Here is a 16211-nt window from a genome sequence, read left to right on the forward strand (position 1 = left end):
TGAACACAGGACTTCTGGAAGAACACTCAGTGCTCTTAAACTCTGAGCCATCTCTCCAGCCCCAAAGTCAATGTTTTTAACCACAGAGCTCATCTCACAGCCCTAGCAAACACCTTTAATCCCAACCTTCAAGAGGCAAAGGTGCTGAGCACTTGGGAGGCAGAGGCAGGCAGATCTCTGTGAGTTCGAGGTCAGCCTGGTCTATAAGAGCTACTTCCAGGACAGGCTCCAAAGCTACAGAGAAACTCTATCTTGTGGGGAAAAAAAAGAGGCAAAGGCAAGTGGATCTCCGAGTCCAAGGCTAGCCTAGTCAGTATAAAGAGTTTTCACCCAGTCAGGGCTACATAGTGGCACCCTGTTTCAAAAATAAAATAAAATAAATTAAGAACATCTATTCTAAAGGTGTTCCAGAACCCATATATTTTCCATTGTCAAGGTCAATTAAAGACAACTGTCATTTTCTTTTTATATATTATCCGTATAGGTTTTTGCTTTCCTGGGGAGGGGAATCATTTCCTCTAAACCCATTGTTTTCCTGTTTCAGACAGCACCCCCCCACCTTCTGCCCCCGCCCCAGTTCTCAAGAGCACTTTCTGGTAAGACAGACTTTGTGTCACACTTGCCAGCTTCAAAGAGGAAGTGCATGGAGAGTCAAGGATATCCTTGAGGTCTTGTTTCATTTTCCTGGCTTCCAGTTTGCTCTGGCTGTTTTGCGGTGAGAACCTCTGTCCACAGGCCTGCCGTGGGCTTCTGGGGATTGGGCCTTTAGTTCCTTCCCTTGGAAGGCCACTTCAGAGAAGTTTCTGAGCGAGAGTCACAGTTAAGAGACACACTTTCTTTAAAACTCCATTTTTATTAGGATCAAGCAACAAAGGAGCGGAACATTGCGCCAAGGATAGAGTTAAGAGCGGGGTTTTCACAGGTTTCTGCTTATCTTTGCATGTAGGATAAGCGTGTATACTCACTCTCATGCGAGTGGATGTGGAGTCCAGAGACCAACCTCTGGGGTCATTCCTCAGGAGGGACGTTAAAAAAATGTTTGTTTAGTGTGCTTGTATGTGTATGCTCTTGTGCTCACACGCACGGTAGGGGTCAGCTCTCTCCTTCCACTGCCCAAGTTCCTGGCTAGCTAAAGCTCAGGCAGTTGGCCTTGGTGGTGAGGGCCTTCACCCATTGAACGATCACGTCAGCCCCTACCATGTTTGCCTGTTTGTTTTTGTTGTTGTTTTATTTTGGAGACAGTCTTTCACTGAGTTCTTGGGCTTACCCATGCAGCTAGGCTGGCCAGTGAGCCTCTCCTGTCTTCCGTCTCTGCCTCCCCAGCTCTGGGATTATAAGCTTGTGCTGCCCTATGAGTTCTATGACTGAACTCAGGTCCTCAGGACTGTGTGGTAGGCTTTTCACTTACTGAAATAGCTCCCTAGCCAGTTTCCACAGATTTCTATCATGTGGCAGAGGCCAGCAGATCTCAAGTTCAAGACCAGCAAGTTAGCTGGGTGGTGGCGGCGCACACCTTTAATTCTAGCATTCAGAAGGCCGAGGCAGGCAGATCTCTGAGTTCAAGCATAGCCTGGTCTACATAGTGAGTTCCAGGATAGTCAGGGTTACACAGAGAAACTCTGTCTCAAAAATAAAACAAAACCCCCCAAAAGACCAGCAAGTTCCAGGCTAGAGCTATTCAGTGAACTCTTGTTTCAAAAACAAAATAATAATAATAATATTAATAATAATAATAATAATGTGAAGAAAATAAAAGAAAAGACAAAGAGGATATGTGGTCCTTGATTTGATGCTGGCAGGACTTCCTGGCTTGACTCCTTCTTAGGAAGCAGAAGTCAGGCAGTAACAACGGAGTAGCTGCTTAGGGACACTTGACGCTCGTGTGTCTGCTTCTTCCTACGGACTCTGTGTGCTGTGTGCTGATGTGTCAGGCACTGCAGGGTCACCATGAGGTTCTGAGTCCCATCTTACACAAAGTTCCCTTTTCTTTTCCTGTCTCGTTCTTTCGACCTCTCTAGAGCCCAAGCATCCTGTCGCTGGCACACCGGGCTTTTCCATTCTTTATCTGAAACCCTCCTCCCCACTGTGGGCCGCTCATGCTCTCTGTGACTACTGAGAAAAGCCAACGGCTTTCTCTCTTCCCCCTCTCTGTCTCCCTTCTCCATCTGCTGAGATTTACAGCTTGCCTGCCCTGGAGTTTTTCTTTTAAACTTGAATTAAAAACTACCCTCCGAGCTTAAAAACAACCACAAACCACATGTGATGTCGTTAAGTCATCTTTGAAAACTCGTAGCCAGATGTAGGGTCTCATACTTTATGTGCACGTAGTCATTCAACAAGCATTTATTTACGTCTGCTATAAGCAGGTAGTCTCCTTCTAGGCACTTGGGACGAAAGAGTAAAACAAAGTCCTTATGCGTCAAGATTATATACTCATTGACTTTACCCTAACCCTTTGGAGGCAGTATTACTTCTCTTGGACAATGGAGAAACCAAAACTGAATGTGGTTACATAAACTCTTCCCTAAGAGCTCATGTCTAGTAAGTGTTTGAGCTAGAAATCAAACTGAGACCCACTTCACTGTGCAGCCAACACAATTGTTATCACATTAATTAATTAGTTAGCTAATTAATTAATTGTGTGTGTGTGTGTGGCGTAGGCCAGAGAACAACCTTTGGGAGTCTTTCTTCTTTCACCAATGGGTCCCAGGGATACTCAGGTTGGCATCTTGGCAGCAGGCTCCTTAACCCGTTGAGCCATCTTGCCAGTCCTGTAGCCAGACCATGGTTTTGGCTACCAGGCTGTACACCGCTTCTGGCAAGGGAAACTGTGTGGAGAGCCTAGAGGAGTGTCTCAGGCTAAAGACATAAAAGTTGTCAAGGTCCCTGCCTGGGGGAGAATGCTCTGGGGATCTGAGAAAGTGCAAACAGAAGGAAGATTGATGACTGTCGCCCCTTTGGAAGAGGAGCTGAGCTCCACTCGGGATCTGTTTCCTTCCTCTGGGACAGGAGCAGCCTGCACTTCACAGAATCGTCTAGTGGTGAGAGTTCCGGGGGACACGTGAGAAGAGGGAAGCCACAACAGGAGGAGAACCTGATGACTGGCTAGACACTGTTCACCAAAAGGGAACCGAGATGAAATGTCTCTGGCCGCCCCCTACAACTTTACAGTCTCCCAAGAATTGGCAAACAAGGCTCCAGCTAAAAGGGGAGCAAGGGGTTGAGAATGGAGTTCAGTGGTGAGTGCTCGCCTAGGCCTTGGAAGGTCCCAAGTTCAACGCCCAGCACCAAAGACAAAACAGATGAGAATGCAGGATAGTGCTGGGCTGCACAATACGAATTCAACAAGGACTTGAGAATGGATGAATGAAGAATGAATGAACAAAGTGGAAGCTGGAGAAACTAGACTGGTTTGTCGAGTCCCCCAGCATCTTCTTTGAAAAGCAAACAAACAGGCAAAACCAAACCACCTAAAATGAGCAAACATGAAGCTGGAAGGTTAGGGTGGATTCTCTTTGCTGTCTTCCTGGGCTACCTGGAAGTTCAAACACTGGAAAGGAAACATACAGAGGCTCCCCAGGGAAGAGGAAGCACAGCCAGGACCCAGCATCCCTGTGTACAGGGTCTCACTCAGCTGGACGGAAGTGTATCCACCCAGTCCAGGTTCAATTTTTTTTCAGCCCAGGAAATACTGACAAGTTATCAAGTTCATTAACTTTCTCAGAGCAAGAACAAGATGTAAAGTGACAGAGGCTCTGAGCAGTTGCTAACCCAACACATGCTTTCCTTCACACATACACACACGTGCACACACGCACACACACGCACACATACACACACGCACACACGCATGTGCCATCCTCTTACCATAGCAATCAGAATATTTAAACACAACTAACTCACTTCAAGCAACTGGACCCTTCTAGAAAAGGTAGAATGATGTGGATTTCATTTCCACCTGAGTGAGAGAAAGATACAGCTGAGAAACAGTGGTGGCATTTTTTAAGTCCCCACCCATTTAACTCACAGTTGCCCATCCCTCTGCCTTGTGTTTGGGCTGTTTGCCTTAATGCCATTCAACACACTTGGAGATCCCACTGCCCCTCTGACGGCCTTTGGGAGCTATTTGCCCCATCGACGGAGCTCTTACGACAGAGGGTGGAAATTGGCATCTCTTCTGACCTCCGTGTCTTCAAGTGTCCTGGGCGTTTGGCTCTCAAACTGCAGATTTTGAGACTGGTATAGAACTTGGGGAACGAGGGGCTTGAGAAATAATAGATGAGAGGGTCCAGCGTGCTGTTGAGGTAGGTGAGACTGAGGGTGACGTGGAGGGCTGTGTGGACAGAGGGGTCACAGGCACTGGAGGGCACTGTCCAGAGGAAATAGAGCCTGGCCAACACGCTGGGCAGGTAACACGTGATGAACACAGCAGCCACCACCATGATGAAGCGGGTGGCCCTCTTCATCCGAGTCTGTCTGGCCAGCTGCTGCCTCTGTCTGAGGCTCCAGACAACTTTGAAGGAACAAAACACAATGATGGCTAGAGGCAGGAAGAACTCCAGCTGGAACATGAGATCATGCCACCCGTTGGCTGACTCCATGATGAAGCTCTCACAAGACGACCCTGTCTCCTGCACACACAGGTGACTCTCCATGAGAAGGTACATAGTCCCCAGGATGACCAAGGTCCAGAGCACACAGGCGGCGGCAGCTGCTGTCCGGTTGGATATGGCATTCACCGTGTGGTGGGGGTGGACCACTTTGAAGTACCTGTCGGCAGCCACCACGGTGAGGAAGACAATGCTCCCCGCCCTATTCATGCCCAGCATGAAGAGCACCAGGCGACAGGGAATATCCCCAAAGGCCCAGTGCCTCCGTCTGAGGTAGTAGTCTGTCCGCAAGGGTAGGGAGATCATGAGGAGAAAATCAGCCACGGCCAAGTTGAAAAGGTAAATAGTACTCGGTTTCCAGGTCTTCGTGTGAAAGCAGAAACCACACAGCGCTATCCCGTTGCCCAGGACGCCAAGCACGAAGGCCAGGATGAGTAGCGGTGGCATCACCTTGGAGATGGGGTCTCCCTCGATGAGACAGCACGACCCGTTGTCCATGGCAGTCGGAGAGAGGATGAATGTCCTCGGGTGACCGGAACAAGGGCTATCGGAATACTACCGCTTCCACCGCCACTGAGCCCTTAACCTCATCACCCTGGGATGCAGACACTGCACCCACAAGAGAAACTTCAGCCAGGAAACGAAAGCCTGGGAGCAGGCCCTTTCTCTTCCTCAGCCTGGATCACAAGTTCCATGTCCCCGGCAGGGTTGAAGCTTGTGGCTGGGCCAGGCTCTGAAGTGCAAGCAGTTTTCCACACACGAACATTTCTGGGATACAGCTCTGGGGTCCGATGGGATGTGTGCTGACCCGGAATTGCTGGATCCAGCCCTGAGAGGCTTTTTCTTTTCTGCTTCTTCCTCACAGTCTGTGCCGCAGAGTGCTCAGAGCTGCCCAGAAGGCTTGGGGGGAAAAAGTTTGTTTGCCCTCCCTCCTGGTGGAGAAATCTAAACATTTCCTGCAGTCATTCTGGGTCTCTGCCTAGTTCCTTTCCTCCCTAACCTTTGCCTGACTGCCCCGTCCTCCCCAATCCCCTGGGACACTCCCATGCAGTGCCAGAGAGGGGAGACTGTGTTTTGTAGCCTCTCAGGGCTACTTCCTGTGCCCACACCCAGAATTACAACCTTCAACACTAGGGAGGGTCTACAGAGAAACGAGCTTCTAAACATGACATTTGTCAGGTATCAGGAAAATCTGTGTGGTGTGAGGGTGTGGCTCAGAGATGACATGTGCTAAACTCTGGGCTCTATTTCTATTGCCAGTTCCTTCTAAAAGGGGTGGGTATATGAAGGTCCCACCTTCCCCTCCTGTCTCCATGAGGCAGCCTCTTCCAGAGAAGCCGGGTCACTGAACCTTGTTCTGCTGGGAAGCAGAACCTAGTTAGTTACTTTTGCAAAACTTTGACTCTGCTCCCCAACAGTGGCTCAGAAGAAGCAAACCCCAGGGTGAAGTGTACTAGTGAGGGTGTGTGAGGAAGCAAGTGGCTCCGTAAAGAGTTAATTTCTAACATAATTATGGGCAGAACAAGACTGCTTTAAAAAGCTGGAGTTTTTGCTAAAATGTCCTGTCCTTTGGCTTGAGAGAGTGTCCATCTGCCCTGTGCCTTTTCCCATTTAGGAAGGGAGGGGAGGGGGTGCACTGAAAGAACTTCCCAGGTTCATTCTTCTGCTTGCTGATTAAAGCCAGACTTGAGCTGGATGTGGTGGTGTAGGCCTGGAACACCACACACTTTTAAATAAAGATTTATTTGATTATTTTACTTCTGTGTAAGTGCCCATGGAGGCCAGACGAGGATGTTGGGTCCTCAGCTGGGCTTCTGGTGGTCGTGATGAACTGGGTCCTCTGGAAGGCAGGAGGAGCGCTCAACCGCTAAGCCACGTCCAGGCCACTGCTCGTTCTCTTTTTCTTTTTAAGAACCAATCTCAAGGGGCCCTGGTTGGTTTTGAACTTTGCTCCTTAGCTGAAGATGACCTTGAATTTCTCGTCCTCTACCCCCCAAATGCTAAGATTAAAGGGTGGGGTCACTAACCTGTGGGAATCCCCTTATCTCTACCACCTCTTTTTCGTCCCACTTTCCCCCACTCCCTCTTTCCCTGGCTTGTCCCCCCTCTCTCCCTCTTTCCTGCCCTCCCTCCATCCTGACTGTCAAATCAGGATCTCTCTGTATACCCCAGCTTCCCTTGAACTCTTCACCCTTGAGTGTCACCTTGCCAGGTGCTTACATTTCTCCAACTCCAAATCAGCATCATGGATCCCCCCACTGCCCTCATCACAGACACAGTGACCTTCCATGGATTCCCCCACTGCAGCTCCATCACAGCCAACAGTGTGACCTTCCATGACATCTCCCTTTGTCCCCCATCACTGTACACTGTTACCTTCCATGTGGCTGTAGAGACCATGTCTTACATGGTTTCCCTTCCTCTCTTCTGTCTTTGAAATTCAACTACCATGGAAAAATTAACATCGTTCTGCCCTGTGGATGGACTCAGGGCTTTATGTAGTCTAGTGCAGTGCTCCGGTTGAGCTGCAGAGAAGGGGGCACCCCATGCCTTTTTCTTCCCCTTTTCTCTTCACCGCCTCTTTCCCCTCTGTTTTTCTGTCTCAGCTGTTAGAATCTTTTTCTTTTTTCACCTAACTCCATCTAACCTCTGAAAATGCCAGAGTATGGGGCACACATGGTTAAAAAAAATCTGTTTAGTTTGATCCACTGTCCATTATATTGTGTTGGGGACTCAAACCCAACACCTTGCTCATGCTAGTAAGTAATCCATCCCAAGGGACATCCCCAGGCTAGATATCCTCTAGCTCAGGCTAGCCCCAGCCTCCTGAGTACTGGTATTGCAAACATGAGTCACCATACCTGGCTGTCCCACAGGTTTTAACGGCTTTGAATTGTCTTTAGAAATCACGTTTCTATCTTTTTGTATTTTATCTATTTGCTTCTTTATGTGGATTGTTTCGGTTTTTGAACCGTTTATTTAGTTATTCTTTATCAATAAAACTCGAGAGTCAGATATCGGAGTAAGAACCTGAATGATCAGAGAGGCAGTAGAGAAGTGACCAGTGACCACTTCTCGCTCATTTTCCTTGCTCCAAAAGTGCCAAGAATCTTTCTAAGCCCCACCCTCCTACTTCCTGTCTCTCTCTATGTCTTCAGTCCTCCAAAACCTCAATAGCTAATTTAGTAGCAAGCTCTGCCCTCTGATTCAAAATAAACTTTATTGTCAGTCACAGGAGTGTCAGAGTGCAAACAAAATATCCCACATTCCCCCTTTGTCTAAATAAAAAGGGAAGGTTTTAACTCCAACATGGTAAAACTATGTAGAATAAGAACAGTAAGATTACTTTCACAATGTTCAGTCCATTTGCATTTAGCCAATTCAGAGAAAGTACTCCATTTTCTATCCTATCTTGGTGAATCCAAAGTTTTATATCTAATTCACTTTCTATCATGACTTGTATTACTAACCTAAAAGTATCTTTTTAGACCTCAAAACATTTTCTTAGATAAACAATTTAAGCTTTGATGCCTCTCATCCTCATATACTTTACACCCTTTTGTGAGTTTTCTGAATTTGGTAACAAGAAACACTAACTCGACTATCTGGTCTAACTATCAGAGACCCGAGAAGGATATACTATTACCTGAGTAAACAGGAAGTACAGAGCAGACAAATTCTAAAACTATAGAAACAACAGAGACATTTGTCTGCTTGGGCAGTCACTATGCTTCCTCTGCGATGTTGGAGCATCCATCTTTGACCTACAGGCCTGGAATATCTGGCACACTTTGCTGTGAAGCAGGAATTTGAAGGACTGTCCTACCTTGTCTTGGCAAAGTTCAGCAGTCACTTTCTTTTGTGTCCTGCTCGGCTAGTTTAGACAGCACACTGTCAGCAGTTGAGGCAGTTGCTTAGTGGCTAACTTTGCCACAATGAAAGAAAACTCCATACAAAGATTCTTTGATGCCCATCATTCATTTTTAAAGTAAATCAGTGATGCCAGGAGCAGACATATCCAACTGTCATGAAAAACATATGTTATTAAAACATCTTAAATGCAATATTCTTTAGGTCTCTGAAGTGTTTGAAGACCTCCTGTTTATCTAAACTATATCTCTGTCTGACCTCGAAAATATACCTAACATGGCTGCAAATTAATTATTATACATGACTAACTACTGAACTACATTTCTTAATTATCATAAACAGCTTGTAATAATAACCTTTAAGGATTAGAACTTTACATTTTAAAATTAGCTACATAGGTCCAGTACCTTAAACAAGAGTAGAAACATATACATACATATATACAAGTTAAAACAAAAATAATCTTAAATTTGTATCAATATACAAAAATCTATATCAATGTAAAATATATAAGACTAGTAGTTGTTTTTTTAGTTTAAAAGTAGATTCAGTAATCTACCCTTTTACCTATCTTTCCTATATCCCCCTTTTGCTTTTCAGAACAAAATCCCTGAATCTAATCTCCTTTGCTCAGTTTCCTCCCTTGCTGTGACCAATAACAACTTGCAACTAAACCCCCTGAACAATGATAAACATTTATAATCCACTGAATTACCAAAACCCACCTGTCCCACATCTGGGAATATGGGTATCATGTTCTTAAAATTACTTCCTGTTGTCTGGGGGTAATATTATCTTTATGGGGCCCTGAGAAAATTGAGATAATGGTCCAGTCTTGAGGGAAAAATTGATGAACTTGCTTTTGGAGAAGATTAAAAGAAATTATTGAAAGGAAAAACTCATAATGTTTTCTTTTTTTTCTTTTTCTTTTTCCTTTCCTTTTTCAAGAAAAGACAGGGTTTCTCTGTAGCTTTGGAGCCTGTCCTGGAACTAGCCCTTGTAGACCAGGCTGGCCTCAAACTCACCTGTCTTTGCCTCCCGAGTGATGGGACTAAAGGCGTGCACCACTACCACCTGGATACTCACAATGCTTTCTAAAAACTGTTAATGGGTGATCAAAGAGGTGACACAGCAGATGGGCATTGTTTAGAATCACTCCCAACCTGCCCACTGAAGACATAAATAGCTGTTGTCCAGTCTCAGTGCGATGGGAAAGTGCAGGGCTTATTGTAGTCCTGACTGGAGAGTCTGTGAGGCTGGGCCATCTCAGCTAACCATCTTAATCTTGTTCTGAACAGTTTGTAGTCCAAAGCTGATCTTTCGGCAGTGTTTGTTGGCTTAATGGCTTTGCCACAATCCAGGCGGAATCATCATACTTTTGGAGACTTCACAGGACATTGTTTGGAATGGTCACAGTTCACTGCAAAAAACAAACATTTTCAATGTCATATGCTCAGATCTTGGGGAGGTTAAAGGGCCAAAATCTATTAAATACATCTGGGGTATACAAGTTTAGTCCCTAGTTACCTGATTCAGACTTAAGCCCAAAATCATGTACAGGAAGCTAGATGAAACCTATTTCTAGAATTAGTTAGTACTCTACATAACCATTAATGTCACAACAAAAAGTACAAACACACACATATATACTATATGTATTAATCTTATATATATTTTTTTGGTTTTTCGAGACAGGGTTTCCCTGTAGTTTCTAGAGCCTGTCCTGGAACTAGCTCTTGTAGACCAGGATGGCCTCGAACTCAGAGATCCGCCTGCCTCTGCCTCCCGAGTGCTGGGATTAAAGGCGTGCGTCACCACCGCCCAGCTAATCTTATAAATTTTGAGGTAATATTTATGCCTTAATAAAAATTTTAAAGAATCAAAATAAAGCCAAAGGATTATAAGATTAGTGGCAGTAAAAAATCCCTTAATTTTGGTTTTTCTTCTGTTCCATACTAGATGGTTCTTCTGACATGAGACAGAGATGTTGGATTTTCCTTTAATAAGCATGCCTTAGTTTAGAGAAGGAGAGAGCCATGCATGCTCCAATTCCAAAGCCAGCTTTAATTTTTAATTGAATTGGGACCCCCCCCAAAAGGTCATTTGCCTTATATGTCTGTAGAGAACAGTGGAAACAAACATTCTGGAAGATTTTTGTAATTATATCCTGTTGGAAATATGCTATACCATTAGATTAATTTACTCTTTTTCTTGGGACATTTTCTTTTTTTTTTTTTTTTTTGAAGATCTTCACTTTTTTTTATTCTTATGTACAAAGACTGGCATTGATCTTTTCCACTGGGTTGAGTCTTGAAGAATCCATTCAAGGTCGCTTAGTCCAACTTAATGAAGCCGATGTCCTTCGCGTACTGCCGGAAACACTGGCGGCACATGTTCAGCCCGTATTTGCGGATCAGACCGTGGCGGTTTGAGCAGACTCGGCAGGAGCGGGATCCCTGGCCGAACTTCCGCGGGTGACTCCAGTAGAGCTGCTGGTGACCCATGTTGCCTCACTGACGGCCGACGAGCCAAAAGGCTCTTGGGACATTTTCTATGGATGATTTGTTCTTCCACTTCCAATGTCTCAAATTGTCCAGTGGTCTTCAGATTACTTAGTTGGATGCTTCTATTCTCCTGGAAAGACAAAAACAAATCCCTGCCCTAAACCTAACTCTGGGGACTTTCCCTTTTTGGCAGGTTATATATGATCAAATGAAAGGTCTTTGTTAGTCTTATAAGTTAATTTAGATTGAATGGTCACACTGGTGAACTATCACCTCTCCTAATCAAGAGATCTCTCCTATTCAAATCTAATCTTTATCAATTTTGATGATATTGATAACTTTTCTTCTCCTGTGGAAGCAAAAGCAAAACCTCTTTCCCAATGTAGCACATATTCTGGTTTCCATTCTGTAGCCAATGCATCTTTTTTTTTTTTTTTTTTTTTTTTTTTTTTTTTTTTTTTTTTTTTTGGTTTTTCGAGACAGAGTTTCTCTGTGGCTTTGGAGCCTGAGCCAATGCATCTTTAAAGTATACAGGCTGATTTAGATTAGCAGATTTTCCTACTATATAATGTCTCTCTATAGCTCTCATTCCTTTCTCATTAACATTTAAAAATTTAAAGTTAATAAAGCATTGTGTAATCTATCTCTGGGGGTCTTTATTACCCCTTTATGTTTATTACACATATCTTTTTAAAGTGTGGTTATATCTTTCTATAACTGCTTGTCCTGTAGAAGTGTATGGTATATCAGTAATATGCTTTATGCTGTAATATGCAGAAAACGCCTCACTTTACTAGACATATATCGAAGCACTGTCAGTCCTAACTTGTACAGGTATCCCCATGATGACCGTAACTTCTAATAAATGTGTAATTACAGAATTAGCTTTTCAGAACTCAAGCAGTTTCCCATTGAAATCCTGAATCAGTATCAATGGTATGGTGCACATACTTTAATTTTCCAAACTCTGCAAAGTGAAACATATCCATTTGTCAATTTTGTTTATTTGAATACTCTTTGGGTTACTTCCTGCACATAATGGAGTTTGTTTATACTAAGAACAAGTAGGACATTTCCTTGGTTTGTTGCCAAATGATAGAAAAATCTTCCTTCAATCCTGTAAATGGAGACTGTTGATTCATTTCCCAGCCACCCAGACTCGAATAATCACACAAAACTATATTAATTCCAACACTGGCTTATTAGCTCAGGCTTCTTATTAACTAACTCTTACATCTTAAATTAACCCATTTCTATTAATGTGTGTATTGCCATGAGGTTGTGGACTATGAGTAAGATTCTGGCGTGTCTTTCTCCTTTGGCAGCTACATTGCATCTCCTTGACTCCACCTACTCTCTCTATATATCTCCTCCAGCCTGGCTATAATCTGCCCTGCTATAGGCCAAAGCACTTTTATTCATTAACTAGTAAAAGCAACACATATGCATTCCACATCACAAACCTTTGCTGTTAATATGATGTTTCTTATGAAATTATGAGGCTTCTAGCACATTTCCTACCAATAGATGATCAATTTCATTATTAGCTCATGCTAGAGGGCCTGGTAGGCCCATATGGGAGTGGAAATGTGTTATATATAAGAGATGATTTCTATATCTTAGATATAGGTATACTTATTCTATTATTATATAATATACAATCATATATTATATAATAATTATATAATATTATTAATAATAATAATCGATATATTTATTCTTGTAATTGAATAAGTAACAAAGTTAATTCTCAATCACCTGGAATATGTTCAATGGTTTCAATATGTAAAACAATTCTTTCTGCATATTGAGAGTCAGCAACTATATTAAGTGGTCCAGGAAAATCTAATAATACCATGAGAATAGCATATAATTCTGACTTTTGACAGAATCAGAAGGGCTCTGAGTATTTTACTTAAATTTCCTGACTTATACCCTGCCTTTCCTGCTGGGGGAAATTATTTTAGGGTGTGTGACTTTTGTTTGTGTTGCATTTGTTTAACTCTGTGAAGCTGTGTTACTATGCCTGTCTAAAACACCTATGGTCTAATGAAGAGCTGAAAGGCCATTAGCGAGGTAGGAGCAAGGATAAGCAGGGCTGGGAGGCAAAGGCTATAAATAGAAGGACAAATGAGGAAGGGGTGAGAAACAAAAGGACAGGAGAGGAGGACATCAGGGGCCGCCACTCAGCCTGCCAGGGACTAAGAGTGAAAGTAAGACATACAGAAGTAAGAAAAGGGAAAAGCCCAGAAGCAAAAGGTAGTCGGGATAAGTTAAGAAAAGCTGATAAGAAATAAGCCAATCTAAGGCCAGTGTCCTAACTAAGAATAAGCCTCCATGTGTGGTTTACTTGGGAGGTGGGTAGGAGGCCCCCCCAAAAGCCGAAAGATTAAAGAACAAAAACATGGTACAATACTTTCCTGACTTATTTTCATCGGTATAAAATGTAGAGGCTCCAGATTTGGTGTTTTCCCTACAATGTGAGGAATGATCCAATTAGGTTTTTTTTTTTTTTTGGTTTTTTCGAGACAGGGTTTCTCTGCAGCTTTTTTTTAGAGCCTGTCCTGGAACTAGCTCTTGTAGACCAGGCTGGCCTCGAACTCACAGAGATTCGCCTGCCTCTGCCTCCCGAGTGCTGGGATTAAAGGCGTGCGCCACCACCGCCCGGCCAATTAGTTCTTTTTATAAACTGAAGTCTCTTGCTTTGGGATATTTGTTGCTAATCTCTCCCAAGAAATTACTGCAAACTCTTTGCTAATCTTCATTCTGCCCATAATGAGGCAGTTTCAGCATTAGTAAAAGGTACCGCAGTTTCTGTTGGGTCCTATTCCTGTAAGTTGGTGAAGTATCAGTTTTCCTTTCAGAATCTATTCGGAAATCTTTCATATATAGGTCTTTAATTTTTATTCTGTTTGTGTGTTAAAAATATTCATTCTAGCCGGGCGGTGGTGGCGCACACCTTTAATCCCAGCACTCGGGAGGCAGAGGCAGGCAGATCTCTGTGAGTTCGAGGCCAGCCTGGTCTACAAGAGCTAGTTCCAGGACAGGCTCTAAAAAAGCTGCAGAGAAACCCTGTCTCAAAAAAAAAAAAAAAAAAAAAAAAAAAAAGAAAGAAAATATTCATTCTACTCCAAAGCTACAAAGAAACCCTGTCTCAAAAAACCACACAAAAAAAATTCATTCTGGGTTGGAGAGATGGCTAAGAGGTTAAGAGCACTGGCTCTTACAGAGGTCCTGAATTCAATTCCCAGCAACTACATGGTGGCTCACAACCATCTACAGTAAGAGCTGGGGCCCCCTTCTGGTGTGCAGGTATACATGCAGGCAGAACACTGTATACATAATAAATAAATAAATAAATAAATAAATAAATAAGTATCTTTAAAAAATATCCACGGGCAGTGGTGGTGCACACCTTTAATCCCAGCGCTTGGGAGGGAGAGGCAGGCAGAGCTCTGTGAGTTTGAGGCCAGGCTGGTCTACAGGCGCTAGTTCCAGGACAGACTCCAAAGCTACACAGAGAAATCCTGTCTTGAAAAACCAAAAAATAAAATAAGATAGAAAATATCCATTCTTATATATTACATTTTCTCTGCTTAAGAGTTCCTGCAGGAGAATGCACAGAAGGTGGTGCGACTAGGATACAACCCAGCTCCGAGCCCAAGCGATTCCACGTGTGTGTCCTGCCATTTCCTTTCTACCAAAGCCGCTTCTCTTTCAGCATCAGCTGATGCTTTTCTTGGGCTGTTTAGACCACATCACCTGGTAAGACTTGAAGTAAATTACTTATTCTTGAGTTGCCAACCAAATTGTGGACTGTAGTAAGTTAATAACTCTCAGAAAATCTGAACATCATCATTAAGAGTTCATAATTGATCTCTTCTGATTTGTCCTTTCTGTGTTTGATTTTTTACACCTATCTTTTACCCTAGGTAATTAATAGAATCTCTTTGTATTTTTTTTAGGCACAACAAGGTAAAATTTTCTTTACCTCTTCAAATATTTTTTTTCTAAGGTATCTGAGTTTGAATCAGCTAGTAAGATCTCATCCATAGAGTGGTAAATTATAGATTGAGGAAACTGTTTATGAATTATTTTCAATGGCTATTGTGCAAAATATTGACACAAGGTGGGTCTGTTTAACATCCCTTGTGGAAGAATTTTCCACTGATTCCTTTTAAGAGGCTGAAAAGGCATATTTTTCTCTATCCTGTTCTTGTAAAGATATAGTAAGAAAGCAGTTTTCAAAATCAATCATTATAATAGACCATCCTTTAAGTAATAAAGAAGCCAAAGGAATTCCAGGCTGTAAATAGCCCATTGGCTGGATAATCTCATTAATAACTATTAGATCTATTACTATTTTCCTTTTTCCAGATTTTTTTTTTTTTTGGTTTTTTTCGAGACAGGGTTTCCCTGTAGCTTTAGAGCCTGTCCTGGAACTAGCTCTTGTAGACCAGGCTGGCCTTGAACTCAGAGATCTGCCTGCCTCTGCCTCCTGAGTGCTGGGATTAAAGGTGTGAGCCACCACCGCCCGGCCCAGATTTCTTTTTAATTACAAATATAGGAGAATTCCAAAGAATGATCAATTCTTCAATGTGTTGGACATTTAGCTGCTCCTGCATCAACTGTTTTAATGCCTGTAATTTTTCTGATGTCAAAGACCATTGTTCCACCCAGACAGGTTTGTAAGTTAACCATTTTGAAGGTAGGGCTGTTGGTACCCTTCAAAGATCAGCAGCTGTTGTGCCTGCTTGTGTATAACCTGAACAGCCAGTGACTATTCTTGATAATACCGTTAATATTTCTCTTGGAAAGAAGCATATATTAGGTTATGGTTTGTTTCTGAGATTGGAGGAATGTTAATCTGGACTTTCCAATGTTGTAACAAACCACGTACTCATAAATTCATTGCTATGTTAGCCACATATGGCTTTAATTTTCCTATCTGTCCTTCTGGCTTTATACACTTAACCCATCTTGTCCTTTGTTTTACCCGAGATTAGGTTCCAACCCCTAGAAGCTGAATACTTACCTCCTGAAGAGGCCAATCTGGATGTCAAGATTTTGGTGAAAGCACTGTTACATATATGCCCACGTCTAGTAAACCTTCAATCACAATGACATTTATTTGTAATTTTAACTGTGGTCTTTGATCATTTATAGAAGCTTGCCAGAATTACTGGGGTTTTTTGATCTCTCCTGAGAACTTTGTTTTATCTTTTGA

The 16211-nt window shown here is 43.0% G+C and overlaps 2 protein-coding genes across 2 annotated transcripts; both read right to left on the reverse strand.

The window, feature by feature from the left end:
- Nucleotides 1–4076: 4076 nt before the first annotated feature.
- Hcar1 (hydroxycarboxylic acid receptor 1) lies at nucleotides 4077–5117 on the reverse strand. Its single transcript, XM_038346803.1, has one exon. The coding sequence runs from the start codon at nucleotides 5106–5108 to the stop codon at nucleotides 4077–4079; it is 1032 nt and encodes a 343-aa protein (XP_038202731.1). The 5' UTR covers nucleotides 5109–5117.
- A 5608-nt stretch (nucleotides 5118–10725) lies between these two features.
- LOC119825514 (40S ribosomal protein S29) lies at nucleotides 10726–11001 on the reverse strand. Its single transcript, XM_038346424.1, has one exon. It carries the CDS (start codon nucleotides 10982–10984, stop codon nucleotides 10814–10816), a length of 171 nt encoding a protein of 56 aa, XP_038202352.1. The 5' UTR covers nucleotides 10985–11001; the 3' UTR covers nucleotides 10726–10813.
- Nucleotides 11002–16211: the final 5210 nt, after the last annotated feature.

This window comes from Arvicola amphibius, chromosome 10 (genome assembly GCF_903992535.2).
Source record: "Arvicola amphibius chromosome 10, mArvAmp1.2, whole genome shotgun sequence".
Taxonomy (NCBI): domain Eukaryota; kingdom Metazoa; phylum Chordata; class Mammalia; order Rodentia; family Cricetidae; genus Arvicola; species Arvicola amphibius.